We start from the raw sequence: 17,262 nt of genomic DNA, 5'->3' as shown, positions 1-17,262 counted from the left end.
ATCCAGGGACAACGTGGAGCCTCCCAATTTTTGGCTGCCCTGCCTAAGGGCTATACTATAATACACCCACTTCCTGACAATGGACACTTAATGTTTTGAGGCCCTCATGCACGTCTGTATGCAGGGGCATTGGTGAACCTCACAATTTTGGACTGCCCTGGCAAAGGAAAATACTACAAAGACTCACTTCCTCAAAATGGGCACATTAGACTCAGAGGCCTTTATGTACGTCTCTTCTCAGGGACATCGGAGTGCCACACAATGTTTTACGTAAAATCTTTCATGTATTAATCTCAAAAAGTAACATACATTAGCTCTATCTCACTATTGGGTATGTGCCCTTAACATTTCCGCCATGAAAATTCATTTTGGTGTCATTTTGGAAGGTTTTCTGGTGAGTCCGTAAAAATGGCGTAAAACGCGGACAAAATTGTTCACAGCTGTGACTTTTGAGTGATAAATGCTTCAAGGGGTCTTTCCCATGCTGTTGCCATGCCATTTGAGCACTCTTCTGAGACTTTTGTGCCATTTTTAGGGTTTCTACATGCTGCCGGGGGTCATTTCACAAAAATACTCGGGTCTCCCATAGGATAACATTGGGCTCGGTGCTCGGGCCGAGTACACGAGTATCTTGGGATGCTCGGCCCGAGCCTCGAGCACCCGAGCTTTTTGGTACTCGCTCATCACTAGTTACTATCTATGGAAATTGGATTAATCTTTAATCTTCTGCCAGATTATATCATGACATGTTCAATATTGGTTAAAGATTAAAATGAGGTACCTGTAACTCGGTGCTTTTGGCTTGAAAAACCTCAAGATACTTCTTGTAAATGTTTTCATCAATGACAATTATGAAGATTGTTTCCAGGGATGGAATTGAGGTATCGGATAAGTAGTTCAGAATACTGTTCAGAATGGCTGTGATGGATTTTTCTACTGCTACACCAGCAATGCCTGTAAAACACATATCTTGTAAGTGCAAAGTATTTTTTTGTAGTTATTCTTAGATTTAAAATTCTAGCATTCAGTTGATTTGGAAATTTCCACTGCTCGTGGTAATAGCTCTTACATGGTTTACCTACATGAGGGTAAAGTACTAGTAACTGGAGTGGTATTCATAACCCTGAAGAAGGAGTTATGTGTTCACATCTCTGAGACTTATAGTTCTGGGACACATATGCATTAGGAGTATCGCAGTGGACGTTCGGTTTGGTGGTCACTGATTGGCAGTTCAGGTCTCTGCCCACATACAGCCAGCCACTAGCATAAGGCTACATGCGCACGCTGCTTCTTTTTCGTGTTCACAAACTGCAGCCAAAACTGCAGCCAAAACTGCAGCCAAAACTGCACCTTGTCAGAGAGAGCCTGGAAATGTCACAAAAAATGTAGGTGCTTTTTTGGTGCATTTTTGCTGCTTTTTTGGTGCGTTTTTGGCTGCAGTTTTGTCAACAATTGTTTCATGTATTTTTCAGTTCAAACAAGCCCATAAAGCTTGTTGAATTGGAAAAAAAAAAAATTAGAAATAAATAAATAATTAAAAAAAACGGCGTGCGGTCCTCCCCCAATTTTAATGCCAGCCAGATAAAGCCATACGGCTGAAGGCTGGTATTCTCAGGATGGGTAGCCCCACGTTATGGGGAGCCCCCCAGCCTAACAATATCAGTCAGCAGCCGCCCAGAATTGCCGCATACATTAGATGCGACAGTTCTGGGACTGTACCCGGCTCTTCCCGATTTGCCCTGGTGCGTTGGCAAATCGGGGTAATAAGGAGTTATTGGCAGCCCATAGCTGCCAATAAGTCCTAGATTAATCATGTCAGGCGTCTATGAGACACCTTCCATGATTAATCTGTAAATTACAGTAAATAAACACACACACCCGAAAAAATCCTTTATTAGAAATAAAAAACACAAACACATTCCCTCATTACCAATTTATTAACCCCGACAAAGCCCTCCATGTCCGGCGTAATCCAGCATGCTCCAGCGTCGCTTCCAGCAGTGCTGCATGGAGGTGACCGGAGCAGCAACAGACACCGCCGCTCCGGTCACCTCCACGCAGCTAATGAAGACAGCCGCGCTATCGGCTGAGCTGTCACCGAGGTTACCCGCGGCCACCGCCGAATCCAGCGGTGGCCGCGAGTAACCTCTGACAGCTCAGCTGATCGCGCTACAGCGTGGAGCCGGCGGCAGGAGCGTGGAGCCGGCGGCAGGAGCGTGGAGCCGGCCGGCGGCAGGAGCGTGGAGCCGGCCGGCGGCAGGAGCGTGGAGCCCGGGACTTTCAGCGGCGGCGGCGGTGGCGGTGAGAGGGGTCCATCATCTCCCCTGTGCGGGGACCGCGGTACTTCGGGGAACACGTGGAGGACGGGACTATCAGCGGCGGCAGCAGCGAGAGGGGGATGGACGTTGGCAGCTGAAAACATTGATTTTTCCCTCTCGCTGCCGCCGCTGCTGATAGTCCCGTCCTCCACATCATCTCCCCTGTGCGTGCACGCTGGGGACAGTGGTACTTCGGGGAACACGTGGAGGACGGGACTACCAGCGGCGGCAGCAGCAGCAAGAGGGAAAAATCAATGTTTTCAGCTGCCAATGTCCATCCCCCTCTCGCTGCCGCTGCTGATAGTCCCGTCCTCCACATCATCTCCCCTGGGGACAGCGGTACTTCGGGGAACACGTGGAGGACGGGACGGGACCACTTGCCTGACCTCACTTCCTGACAAATCACCTGCGTTTTTGCTAGCAAAAACGCAGGTAAAAGGCAGGTAAAATGCACCACTTTTGATTAGCATGCATTTTTCCTGCGTTTTTGATGCCCTCATTGATTTCAATGGGTGACAAATGTTGACAAAAATGCAGGAAGAATGAACATGGTGCATTTTTTTTGTCACAAACTTTTGACAAAAAAAACGCTGACAAATAAACTGCAGTGTGCGCATGACAAATCTGACTTCTCATAGACTTTGCTGGGAAGTCAGATGTCAGAAAGTTCTGCTGACAAAACTGCAGCCAAAAAAGCAGCAAAAAAGCAGCAAAAAAAGCAGCGTGCGCATGTAGCCTTACACTTTCGGTGGAGGTTGGGCGGGGTTCTTTTTGTTGGGAGCAGGTGGTTGTTGCACACTGCATCCGATATTGCTGTTGTTACTCCCAGTACAAGCCGTTCAAACATTGCAAGCGGCCAGCATACATAACCTAAACTCTGTTGTTGTTTTTTAAAGTCGGTGTTCGCTCATCTCTAATGAGAAGAATGTGATAGAGGTGAAGTGGTCACTAGCAAATCCAGAAGGAGGAAAGGAGCATGAATGTTCTGGAGGCCACAGTTGTGTGTGGCTTTCTCTCATTTACAATACTTCTATGGGGCTTTATAGAGACACATTAGCACATTGTGATACTCCATGGAGGTTGGAGATATACAACCTAGAATGTCCATGCAGATTGAGCAACAATACCGTGGTTTTCCAAAATTAAGACCTGTCTTAAACTTTTTTTTGCCCCCCAAAAAAGCACTAGGGCTTATTTTTGGAGGAGGTCTTATTCTAGGAGAAACACGGTTGGGGGTAAGTTTACCCCCCCAAAAAAAACAGACGCCCCAGGAGACTCATACTTACCCGACCCCGGACGGCTCAGTGACTCCGAAGTCCTCCCTGTGATCTCCGGAGGCCACTGCCAGCAAGTATGCTGCACGCTGCCTCCCCTGCTTCTGGACGGACAGACTCACATACACACATACTCCATCCATCCATCCATCCAGCGGTACAGAATGCGTCCGTTACGTCATACATGTCAGGAGCCTTGCACTTCACCGCACGGTGTATACTCATAACACAGACACTCATACACACACATCAGATATCACACACACACATAAACACACATACACACACTCATTCACTCACTCACTACATCTAGCAGTACATAGTGCGTCCGTTAGGTTAGTCAGGAGCCATACATTCTAGCATCTACCCTAGCCACAGGGATGGGAGGAAGTCATGTGTCCCCAGGTCCTTGCGTTCCACCGCACAGCTTCTCAGGATTGGTATGTGGTGAGTGTGTGAGCGATCTGAAGGGTGATTGTGTGTGTGATCTAATGTGTGATTGTGTGTGTTATTGTGTCTGATGTGTGATGTGTGCGGGTGTGCGATCACTACAAGTCCTGCTGCTCAGCGTCTGGTGAGTGTGATTGCAAGGTGTCCGCTGTCTATAATGAAGTGTCCTGCAGTATCTTTAACTTTTTTAGCTGCATGGACACTTTATTATTGAACCGTGACTAGGGCTTATTTTCGAGAGAGGGCTTATATTTAAAATTTGCTCCGAAAATGCTTAAAATCCCTGCTAGGGCTTATTTTTGGGTGGGGTCTTATTTTTGGAAATACACGGTAGCATGTAAGTGGAAGTACTGGAGGACACAGATAGAAAAAGGGCATTGTAGAAGAACAATCTACGGGCCCTTTGTGGCTCAAGAACTCCTAAAAATACAAAATTGCACCTCTAGTGAGCCCCCTTACCACCCTGGCCCTTGCGCGGCAGCACAGGTTGCACCAATGATATGTCCACCCCTTAGTGGATGCCAACATTAGAACCCCCTTCAGTTCATTACTGGGATAGCCAATCAGTCTTTACAGGATAAGCTCAGAGAGATGACTCAGAGCAACTCAACTCAACTCTGACATTTGATGACAGCTATCTAACCACTTTAGAACGGGAGGAGGAGTCAATACCTGTGTTTGAGAAGTGGGTGAGCAGTGCCCATATTGCAGAGTCAGAAAGGATAAGTAGAGGCGGCTGTCCTGAGGGATGTGATCCAGACTTCACGCACATCCAATGGCTTTGCGACCCCTAGTCTCTATGGCAACACTGGCCAGGAGGCGGAATCCCATGAAGCACGACACATTGGGCACGCAACCCCACCGTGGGCCCCAATGCTGGCACTGACAACAATTTGGCCATATCGCCAGAGATTGCTCTGCACAGATGGGGGCTGAGTCGGCGTTAAACTACCAGCCGCCGCAGTAGTTGGTGTTCTGCGGCGGTACACCAAAAGTCAAGCCCAGTGTATGAAGAACACGACCTGTGTGCTAGAAGCCCTATAATAGAAGCTGAGTTAGAAGGTCAACGGGTACACTGCCTAGTCGATACTGGGTCGGAATGCACAATTATGCCGCTGGAATCCTTTGAGAGATATTTTGGGCACTTGATGGAACCGGAAGATGGAAGTATCATCCGGCTGACAGCTGCCAATAACAACAACGAGATGTATGTACAAGGGATAGTCTGGGTGCATATCCGAGTGTTCAACCAGAGCATTGGCAAGAAGGGGGTTGTGCTCGTGAACCATCCATCCCGGAGAGGATTGGACGTGACGCTGGGTATGAACATGTTAAGAGATCTAGATCACCACATGTATGCCAAGGAAGGGCCTAAGTATTGGCAACGGGCCACCATGCATCAGCCGACACAGAGAGTTCTGGGGCAAATGGAGAGGAGCTGTAGCCTGCAAAAGAGCGCCAGGTGCGGTCAGCCCATCGGACGACTGAGGGTGCCGCTGAAGACTCAAGTAAAGATCCCACCAAGACAGGAACAAATATTGATGCTGGCTGTGGGTGCTTGGAGACGACTGAATGGGCTGGAGGTCCTGAACGAGCCCATCACTCAAGGGGAAGCATCGACCCGACCACTGATAAGCCCGGGCTCTTGTCACCGTAAAGAATGAGTACGCACCTGTACGTTGCATTAATGTCCTAGACAGTGAATTAACCATTCCTACAAATACCCTGCTGGCTGAAGTCTATGTGCTTGATGGGGAAACTCTTCAGCGGAGGGTTTTCACGCAACAGCCAGATAGGAGGTCAGCCTGGACTTATGCCGTAGGTGTCCAACAAAGAGAGACCCCAACAGCTGAATGGAATGGCCAAGTGATCATGCCTCTGATGGAAGTGGACTGCCAAACACTCAGTCCGGGGCCACAAAAGCTTCTCAAAGACACTCTTTGGATATACCAGGAAGCGTTCTCAAGACATAATGAAGACTTCGGGTGTACTTCTGCCATCAAGCACGAAATTTCTACTGGTTATGCTGTGCCAATCCGGGAACGCTATCGGCGAATTGGAACAAAGATGTATCAGGAGATGAAAGATATGGTGACCAACATGTTAGAAAATCGGGTGATCCAAGAGAACTAAAGTTCATGGGCAGCACAGGTGGTTTTGGTGAGGAAGAAAGATGGATCCCCCCGGTTCTGTGTGGACTACTGGAAACTGAATGCGCAGATTTTCCGGGATGCCTACCCTATTCCGCGAATTGAAGTGTCTTTGTACGCCCTAGGTCAAGCAAAGTTTTTTCAACTCTTGATTTGGAAAAAACCATATACAATAGGACCAATTGAGTTCAATATATGAAAAACAAAAAACCTCAATTTCAATTAATATTAAACTTTTATTGATATATTTTAAAATTTAGACACCCATTAATAGTGAACACACAAAGGGCGTAGATGATGAAGGGGAGGAGCTAAATATATGGGGTCCCTATAGCACCCTATGGGACCTTGCTCCTACCTACCAACGGAGGGTATGACACCGTAACTGTTTTGGGCGCCCCCGTTCCACGTCGGCTCACCCTCTAGTTCCCTATAGCACCCTATGGGACCTTGCTCCTACCTACCAACGGAGGGTATGACGCCGTAACTGTTTTGGGCGCCCCCGTTCCACGTCGGCTCACCCTCTAGTTATTTGTGTTGTTTTTTTTTTTTTGTCCTGGTTATTTGTGTTTTTTTTTTTGTCCTGGTTTTCCTGATAGGAAGCTGTTATCTATCACAGTGTGATTATATGAGCACTTTGTTGTACCATGTACTAATTTGTACTGGATCATGTACTATGGACTAATTTTTCTGCAGAAGCCTACCTATATTGGGGCTTAATTTTTGATTTTTTTGTCCTGGTTTTCCTGATAGGAAGCTGTTATCTATCAGACAGTGTGATTACATGAGCACTTTGTACTTAATACATTCTAGTACTATTGTATGGCCATCCGTAGTGTAATTATTATTTTAATTCACTAACTATCTAGGGCAACTAGAGGGTGAGCCGACGTGGAACGGGGGCGCCCAAAACAGTTACGGCTTCATACCCTCCGTTGGTAGGTAGGAGCAAGGTCCCATAGGGTGCTATAGGGACCCCATATATTTAGCTCCTCCCCTTCATCATCTGCGCCCTTTGTGTGTTCACTATTAATGGGTGTCTAAATTTCAACTCTTGATTTGGACAGCGGGTACTGGCAGGTACTGGTGGCCGAGAAGGACAAGGCAAAGACGACTTTCATTCTACTCATGGGACTCTACAAGTTTAATCGCATGTCCTTTGGCCTGTCAAATGCCCCGGGGATCTTTCAGCGGTTGATGGAGCAGTGTCTAGGTGACCTCATCTTTCAGTTGGTATTGATATACCTGGATGACATGATAGTGTTTGGAACTCCATTCAAGGATAACCTCCAGAAGTTGCAGCAGGACCTAGGGCAGTTGCGAGACCATGGTCTCAAGATCAAGCCCAGGAAGTGTCAATTGTTGCAACATCGTATAGAGTACTTAGGACATGTGGTCACTCCAGAAGGGGTACAGCCAGCTGTCAGTAAGATGGAGGCCATCCAGATGTAGCCACGGCCACATACCCTACAGGAAGTGCGGACCTTTTTGGGTCTGGCCGGGTACTATCAAAGGTCTATACCCAAGTTTGCTCATCTGGCCTACCCAATTAACGAGTTACTGAGGGGCACAGCTGGGGGACCCAAGTCTCGGCCCCTCGAGTGGGGACCACGTCAGCAAGAAGCCTTTGAGGCACTGAAAAAGGCTTTGTCGAGTGCTTCATTTCTGTTCTATGCACGGTTCGATGCCCCGTTCTTATTATATACTGATGAGAGTTTACATGGTCTGGGGGCAGTACTATCACAAACTCAAGATGGACATGAGAGAGTATTTGCTTATGACAGCAGGTCTATGAGCGAGTCAGAGCGCAACCCTGACAACTATAGTTCCTTTAAGATGGACCTTTTGGCACTGGTATAGGCCATGACGGAAATGTTCGCTGAGTATCTGACGGGTGCTGAAGTGACTGTAATGGTTGATAATAACCCATTAGCGCACTTAGGGAACGCCAAGCTAGGAGCTCTTGAACAGAGGTGGATGGCATCCAGTTTTGGTCAGTAAGGGAGAACATCAATGCTGATGCACTGTCCCGAGCTCCTGTAGGATTGACCACCCAGAGGGTTGATGAGAAGCTAGAGAACACTGAAACACCGAATCTCAGTCAATTACCTCTATTCCAGATGTTGGCACATTCAAGTGGGGTGGTGTTGAGGAAGACTTTGGATGATTGGGGGAGAGTCCAGGATGGCTGGCCAGACCTACGGAGAGTGAAAGAGTGGGTCCAGACCAAAGTCTGTCCTCGGATGGAAGAGAGAGCCCGCCTGACCACAGAAGGCCAGAAGTTGCTGAGGCAGCGGGATAAGCTAAATGTTACCCAGGGAGTCCTGTGCCGGACTGTATACTTAAAGTCTGAGTTTCAGTACCGACATCAGATTGTTATCCCTATGTTTTTGGGATCAGAGGCTGCTCAGGAAGCCCATGAGAGGGGCACCCATTTTGGGAGCAATAAAACGTACAAGTGGCTCCAACGGTTAGTATATTGCTCTGACTTGGGAGATATGGTAACTGAGGCATGTCTGAAGTGCCAAGCTTACAGGTTGAGTAAGAGCCCCGAACATCAGACCCCTATCCAGGCCATCTTCACGTCTGTGCCCTTGGAAATCTTGATGATTGACTATGTACAGATTGGGTATTCTGCTCAGGACACTCATACTGCCTGGTCATGACAGACTATTTCACATAATATACAGTGGCCATACCCACCAGACACCAGACAGCAGAGTTAGCAGCTGAGGCTTTCTGTAAACACTTTATACAGGTGTTTGGGTGTCCAAAGAGGATTCATTCAGATCAAGGGGCATGCTTCCAGGGCACCCTAATGACTGAGCTACACCAGCTTTATGTCACTGAGTGTTCCCGCACGACCCCATATCCCCCAAAGAGAAGGGGGCATGCGAGGGATACAATCGCACCTTGTTCCAGATGCTGTGGACTCTGGAGGATATTCAAAAGGCTCAGTGGCCGGAATACTTACACGAACTTATGTGGGCCTATAACAACAGGGTACACAGTACCACATATGCTCATGTTTGGGAGAGTCAGATGGGAAATTGAGGATTTCCACATGCCTGATCCAATGGAGCCACCTCCGTGAAATACCACTGCATGGGCGCAAAAGCCCGCAACCGGCTAAGAGCAATGTACAAAGTTGTACAGGAGTGCCTTAACGACCAGTGACCAGCCCCCAGCCAGCAGCGACGTGCAAGCGACGCTGCGCTTGAACGGAGCCGGTGTCTGGAAGCTGCGGACACTGGTAACTAAGGTAAACATCGGGTACGCTTAGCTTAGCGTGTGCAGGGAGCAGGAGCCGGCACTGGCAGCGTGAGAGCTGCAGAGGCTGGTAACGAAGGTAAATATCGGGTAACCACCTTGGTTACCCGATGTTTACCTTAGTTACAGCTTACCGCAGGCTGTCAGACGCCGGCTCCTGCCCCTGCACATTCAGGATTGTTGCTCTCTCGCTGTCACACACAGCGATGTGTGCTTATCAGCGGGAGAGCAACAATAAAAAAAACGAACCAGGGCTGTGTGTAACGAGCAGCGATCTCACAGCAGGGGCCAGATCGCTGCTCAGTGTCACACACAGCGAGATCGCTAATGAGGTCACAAAAACCGTGACTCAGCAGCGATCTCAGTAGCGATCTCGCTGTGTGTGAAGCACCCCTTAGTTGAGAAATGATGGATTGTCCGTGTCCCGGGACCAACTGAGGTTCTGTCCGTGGTAAGCTTGCCACCCAGGTAGGGAGTTGCGCAACCGACATCCCCTCCCCCAATAAATGTACCCAAAGTCCCGATTCTATGACTCTGCATAGGACAACCAGGTCCAATGCTGGTGTACGTCCACAGCGCTATGCATAAGACGAATTTGTATAGAGAGGGTTGCCGAGGACGTCAACCTCTAGTGGGATGGGACGTGAGATGGTGAAACAACTCCCATTCTTCATGGCCAGAAATATATACCTGGTTAAAGATGTGCATGGCAAGCCCTCACAAGCATGGTTTAGACGTATATATTTGTGGCCCCTCTGCAGCTTCAGTCGCCAGAGGTACTGCACCTCAGCCAGAGGTGTGGTGCCCCATTCCTGGGTAGGTAGGAGGTCGGTCACCAGTACACACAAAAGCACACAACACTCTTAGTTAGCAGTTCTTCACAGGGACATGGGTGGGGTGGCCCATTAATGCTAGAGATAGCCACCACTGGTGATGGCACCCCATTCCGGCTTACCCGGGGGTGGAGCATAGCGAGTGGGAGGGTAGTGTGTAGAGATGAGCGAGCCTCTGAAGGCTCGAGTTCAGTTTGGTCCGTCGAACGGAGGCCCTGTTCGAGTTCAGTTCGAAGAACCGTTCGCCGAACCTCTCGAACCCCATTAAAAACAATGGGAGGCAAACACAAAAACATAAAAGCACATAGAAAACACCTTCGAGGTATCCAAAAGGTGACAAACAACTCCCAAGACACCACAAACACATGGGAAAGTGACAAGGACATATACTCATGCGAAAACAAAAGAGCTGGCCGAGTAAAAAGAGGAGGAGACACAGATATAGGCATGTCATGCGGTTCTAAAATCATGTAAAACACAGCAAGTGGACTCCAACCAGAGTCTCCCTTTTTTCCAAAAATTGGGCCACAGACACCACTTTAGTGACATCACTTGTCCCCCAGTTGCAAACTGGATGTGTTGATTAGCATCAAGCACATTCAAAAATACGCCAGCCTTAACTGTCCCCAGGATAACACCAGGGTAGGTAGCAAAGTCTTTGCTGAACCATGACTTGTTCATCTTGGCTCGTTTTTAAAAACACAGCAAGGGGACTCCAAGCAGAGTCTCCCTTTTTTCCAAAAATTGGGCCCCACAGACACCACTTCAGTGGCATCACTTGAACCCCAGTTGCAAACTTGACAGGTAGATTTGCATCAAGCACATTCAAAACTATGCCAGCCTTTACTCTCCCCAGGATGACACGGGGGAAGTAAAGTCCTTGCGGATCCATGACTTGTTCATCTTGATGAACGTTAGTCTGTCCACATTGTCACTGGACAGACATACCCTTTTGTAGCGATGGACAGCCACGCTTCAGCGACGGAAGTCCGCTCCCCGGCGTTTGTGTCGGGAGAGCCCTTTGCCCGCAGGCGCTGGCCCCTTGGATCTCTTGGCCCTTGGCGGTGGTCGTTATCCGGTAACGGTGGGCTGTTGCCTTCTTTCGGGAATTGGGTGGGAAAGGACCTAAAGTCCAGACCTCAATCAGTTAATTAACGGGGTCCGGTAGTTTCGGGACCGCGTTTCAGGGTCTGAGTACCCCCACTGGTGCTCCGGTTTCCAATCGGTTCCCCGGTTCGGTTCCGGCGGGCCACTACCCTGTCCCAGTAACCTACGGTTCCATCGGCTGTCTTCCCGGCTCCTGCAGACTGCCACCGTCGTCTGCCTCCTAGCCAATGTGTCCGGGCGCCTACCCGGGACACAGACAGATTGTTCCTCCTCACTGTCAACTCCAGACTCTAAACTGCACTGAACTTGAACTTCCTGCTTCTGGGCCTGTGAACTCCTAGGTGGGTGTGGCCAAACACCTGGCTCCGCCCCGTGGTGTGGACATCAAACCCAGAGGGAGGTGACTAGGGTTTTGTAGGTTGGCTGGTGTCACCTTATTAGGGGATGGGTGTTGTGCAAGGGCCTTACTGTGACTACCTGGCTAGTCCAGGGTGTCACATAAGCACAGCCCAATATAACGTAAAAAGTACAAAACCTTTATTGAACAGCAATAAAAACAATTAAAATACAACAAACTGCATACCCTGTACCCACTAGTCTCAAATAATCACCTAAAGTGATGTCCTCACAATGCAAAAAAAATCAATCTTTTTTTAGCACACAGGAGTAAAGAGCCCCCGAATAAACAGTTAAAAAATAGGCAGTAATGTAGTGCAACCCTGTGTTCAAGAGTCAGTATAATCGCAGGACAAAGGACTGCGCAAAATTCAACTACCTAAATAACTGGTAATGCAGTCAAAAGATAAGATCAAATAACAGTAAAGTGGTTCAAGAGAAAACCAACAGACCTGGAAAGGAAGATAGCCAACCAGGAACCTTGTAAAAAGAGAATAAAGTGGCAGGGACGCCTATGACAATGCAGGAAAGGAGACAGTAACCCTGGTAAAGCACCAGTGAATGAATAGTGCAACCAGGAGGGAGAGGGGGAGGTGGGGGGTGAACTCCTGTGACCGGAGATCAGCGTGGATGAGTTGGTATGCAGCTAGACCCATTGGGTATCGCCGCAGAGGACATCACTATAGGTGATTATTTGAGACTAGTGGGTACAGGGTATGCAGTTTGTTGTATTTTAATTGTTTTTATTGCTGTTCAATAAAGGTTTTGTACTTTTTACATTATATTGGGCTGTACTTGTGTTATGTGCAACATCTTTTTCTCCCTTTATACAAGGCACGTGTGTCACCTTGCCCCGGTGAAGGGCCGCACCCAGGTTTGCAGCATTGTCGCATACGGCCTTCCCTGGCTGCAGGTTGAGTGGAGACAAACATTTACTAATCTCGCTCGCAAGAGCTGACCACAGCTCTTCAGCTGTAAGACAGCCATGGATCCCCCCTTGGGGAGGAGGGGCGACATGACCAAGGGGGAGTTAGGGAGTGATGGGGTTAATAGGGACAGTTTGGTAGGCAGGCCTAATATGGCATTAAGGGGTGGTTTTAGCTTGGGAGGAAGAGGAGGAGTAGGGAAAGGGTTAGTCTGGGAGAGGAGGGGGTTACCTCCTCTTCTTCTTCCGGACGCCAAGAGATCCCCGCCCACCCTCCCTTTTTGTGTTGTCATCTGGGGGACGTGGTTTGGGATGTTGGGATGCTATTTGTCACAGCGGCGGGGGGGGGTAGGTCTGGTCCAGAGGTTGGAAGTGACTGGTAACTGGACCGGGAGTCATTGTCTCGGTATGGTGGCTCTCGGTTCCGGGATGTGGCAGGCACGGGGTTCTGCCAAAGTGTGGGGGTGTCAATCCGTGGGTGATTGGCACCTCGTCTCTGGGTCGGTGTGTTGCGGCCAGGGGCAAGGGGAGTAGTAGTTATGGACTGGGCCTGCCCCCGGGAGGGTCATGTAATTGGCATTGTCTATTGTTATCTGTGTGTTGTTTTGGGTCGCCCGTTGGACGGCGTCCCTAAGGTGCTTAGTTTGTGAACAATAGGCAATAAAAGGCTGCTGTGGCCATTTTGAACCAAGTCGCATGCAGTCCGTGTGTTTATTTATAGTATAAGGGGTTTGGTAACACAGACATCACGACCGGAGAATATTCCCTCAGCTGGTCATGACTCTTAATTCCAAGACATTTCAAGGTAAAGACCGCCTGATGCCGTTGAGCTCTGCTGCCAGCATAGTAAGGAGGTGTGCAGGATTCCTTGTGCGCAGTTACAAAGCGGGTGGCCTGACCAGGCAGGCTTGGGGCGGAGGTAGAGGACCCAGATGAGATTGAGGAGGCAGATACAGTGGAGGAACTTCTACATACAGAGGATTGACGCACAAGTCGTGGGGATGGCAAGACTTGTTCAGCAGACCCTTCTCCATCTCTCACCATAGTTACCCAGTGCCCAGTCAGCGACATGTAACGCCCCTGTCCATGCTTACTAGTCCAAGTATCGGTGGTGAAATGCACCCTGTCACACACAGAGTTTCTCAAGGAAGCGGTGATGTTCTGTGCGACATGCTGGTGTAGCGCAGGCACACCTTTCTTGGAGAAGTAGTGGCGACTGGGCATCTGGTACTGGGGCACTGCGACGGACATAAGGTCTTGAAAATCCTCTGTGTCCACCAGGTGGAAAGGCAGCATTTCGGTAGCCAAGAGCTTACAGAAGGCGAAAGTCAACCTCTTAGCTTTATCATGGCTCGGAGGCCTTTTATTGGTCCACATCTGAGGGACCGAGATCTGGCTGCTGTGTGGAGACTAGAGATGAGCGAACCAGCCGTGGTTCGGCTCGAGTTCGGTCCGTCGAATGGAGGTCTCGTTCGAGTTCAGTTCGGCGAACGTTCGACGAACCGAACTTGAACCTATAGGATATAATGGGAGGCAATCACAAACACATAAAAATGCATGATAAATGTACACAAACAGTTAATAAACATTGCCATAACACTTACCGATCCCAGCGATCGCTCCTGCACTCTGTCTCCTGCCGCTATTCCATCCGATGATCGCTGAATCCTCCCGGTGACCAGCACTGCCAGCAGTGATGCAGGACCTATCATGACGTCAAAATAGCCATGTGACCAGTCACGTGGCTATTATCTCATTGGCTACAGACTGGTCACATGACTATGACGCGTCATGTAGGACCTGCGAGTGCATCTCTCCGGTACACGGTGCACATTTGTGTATCGCCGTGTACCGGCGACATGCTCTAGCACACGGTCGACTCCCCATTCCGTTAGGGACCGGCTGACACAGCCGGTCATTAACGGAGATCACCGTTGCCATAGCAACGCAGTTAGCGGTGACGTCACCGCTAACCGCTGCTCCGGGAGCACCGTTGCTATGGTAACGCGTCTGTCAGCGTTACCGCTGTTACCGCTGACAGCCAGCAGCACTGATCACTAACGGAGTGAAGGCTGCACGCTGCTTCCCGTGCAGCCTTCACAGAGTGAAGGCTGCACGGGAAGCAGCGTCTTCCCCCATGCAGCAGTGATGGAGCAGAGCTGCATTTGTTGAACGAGAAAGACAGAAGACCATGGATCGTGAAGGGCTGACAGGGGGTAATAAAGATGGAGTCTCTAATGTGTCTGTGTATTTATTTCTATTAAAGTATTTTTTCTCTGTGTGGTGTCTTTTTTTAGCCTTTTATTGGAGATTCTTAATGGCCGGGTCAAACGTGCCTGACATTAAGAATCTCTGGCTTAATACTAGCTAGTAAAACAAAGCTAGTATTAACTCATTATTACCCAACAAGCCACCCGGCTTCAGGGCTGTTGGAAGAGTTGGATACAGCGCCAGATGATGGCACTTCTATGAAAGCGCTATTTTCTGGGGCGGCTGCGGACTGCAATTCGCAGCAGAGGCGCCCAGAAACCTCGAGCTAACCTGTGCTGCGGATTCCAATCCCCAGCTGCCTAGTTGTACCCGGCTGGACACAAAAATGGGGCGAAGCCCACGTCATTTGTTTTTTAATTATTTCATGAAATAAGTGAAATAATTAAAAAAACGGGCTTCCCTATATTTTTGGTTCCCAGCCGGGTACAAATAGGCAACTGGGGGTTGGAGGCAGCCCGTGGCTGCCTGCTGTACCTGGCTAGCATACAAAAATATGGCGAAGCCCACGTCATTTTTTTGGTGGGCAAAAAACTTCTGCATACAGTCCTGGATGGAGTATGCTGAGCCTTGTAGTTCTGCAGCTGCTGTCTGCTCTTCTCCATACAGACAGACAGCAGCTGCAGAACTACAAGGCTCAGCATACTCCATCCAGGACTGTATGCAGAAGTTTTTTGCCCCCTAAAAAAATTATGTGGGATTCGCCATATTTTTGTATGCTAGCCAGGTACAGCAGGCAGGTACGGCTGCCCCCAACCCCCAGTTGCCTATTTGTACCCGGCTGGGAACCAAAAATAAAGGGAAGCCCTTTTTTTATTATTTCATGAATTTCATGAAATAATTAGAAAACAAATGACGTAGGCTTCGCCCCATTTTTGTGTCCAGCCAGGTATAACTAGGCAGCTGGGGATTGGAATCCGCAGCATAGGTTGGCCTGAGCTTTCTGGGCCCCACTGCTGCGAATTGCAGTCTGCAGCCGCCTCAGAAAATGGCACTTTCATAGAAGCGCCATCTTCTGGTGCTGTATCCAACTCTTCCAGCACCTGCCTGCTATACCTGGCTAGCATACAAAAATATGGCGAAGCTCACGTCCTTTTTTTGTAGTTTTTTGGCAAAAAAAATAAAACATGCTTCCCTGGATTTTCCATTGCCAGTGAAGGTAACACCAAGCAGTGGGGGTTAGCAGCCAGTAGCTGCTTAGCTAGCAATACAAAAAATGCAGCGGGAGCCCATATATAATTTTTTTAATTATTTATTTAAATAACTAAAAACAAAAAGGGCTTCCCTGTATTTTGATTGCTGGACATCACAGTGCTGTAAAAATAAATCTTTAAAAAAAATGACGTAGCGCTCCGCGGTATTTTTGATTCTCAGCGCAGATAAAGCAGACAGCTATGGGTTGCCACCCCCATCTGCCTGCCGTTACCTTGGTTGGCAATCAAAATACAGGGAAGCCCATTAATTTTTTCTATTTAAAAAATAGTTAAAAAAAAAATGACGTTGGGTCCCCCCATTTTTGATAGCCAGCTAGGGTAAAGCAGACGGCTGTAGCCTGAAAACCACAGCTGGCAGCTTTACCGTGGTTGGGGATCCAATGTGGAGGTCCCCCCAGGCTCTTTTTTTATAATTATTTTATAAATATTAATAATTACACAAAAAAAGTAGGGTCCCCCCCAAATTGGATCACCAGCCAAGGTAAAGCGGACAGCTGTGGTCTGGTATTCTCAGGGTGGGAAGGTCCATAGTTATTGGGCCTTTACAGCCTAAAAATAGCAGGCCGCAGGCACCCCAAACGTGGCGCATCCACTAGATGCGCCAATCCTGGCGCTTCACCCCAGCTCATCCCGTGCCCTGGTGCAGTGGCAAACGGGGTAATAAATCAGGTTGATACTAGCTTTAAGGTCACCTGACATCAAGCCCAGCAGTTTGTGATGTCATGGCGTCTATTAGATACCCAACATCATAAACTGTCAGTACTAACAAAAAAAAAAATCGACAAAAGAAATTTATTTGAAAAAACAGTCCCCAAAACATTTCCTCTTTCACCAATTTATTGTAAGAAAAAAAATAAAGGGGTCCCACGACGACTCTGGACCGTCTAGAATATGGGGGGGAGACACTCAGGGAACGTATCCCCCATTTTCTAGGAGTGCGGACCCTTTATGTGAGGAGTGTGGGTGCAATGAATCTGCACTCACTCTCCCCGGGTCCACAGCAGCAGAGTCCATGTCGTAATGGTTGCTACCAAAGCTGCAATGCCCTGCTCATGAG

General features: G+C 48.7%; 1 protein-coding gene across 2 annotated transcripts in view; it reads right to left on the bottom strand.

Annotated features, from left to right (window-relative positions):
* LOC142245840 (protein mono-ADP-ribosyltransferase PARP15-like) overlaps window positions 1-17,262 on the bottom strand; it is a 446,514-nt gene that overhangs the window by 145,263 nt on the left and 283,989 nt on the right. For both annotated transcript variants that reach the window (XM_075318815.1, XM_075318814.1), the window contains exon 9: window positions 782-954. In XM_075318815.1, coding sequence (XP_075174930.1) covers window positions 782-954 — 173 coding nt within the window. The remainder of the gene's footprint in view (window positions 1-781; window positions 955-17,262) is intronic.

Source organism: Anomaloglossus baeobatrachus, chromosome 7 (genome assembly GCF_048569485.1).
Source record: "Anomaloglossus baeobatrachus isolate aAnoBae1 chromosome 7, aAnoBae1.hap1, whole genome shotgun sequence".
NCBI classification, from domain to species: domain Eukaryota; kingdom Metazoa; phylum Chordata; class Amphibia; order Anura; family Aromobatidae; genus Anomaloglossus; species Anomaloglossus baeobatrachus.
Note: the sequence above shows the minus strand (reverse complement) of the source record. Positions and strands in the feature narration are given on the sequence as shown.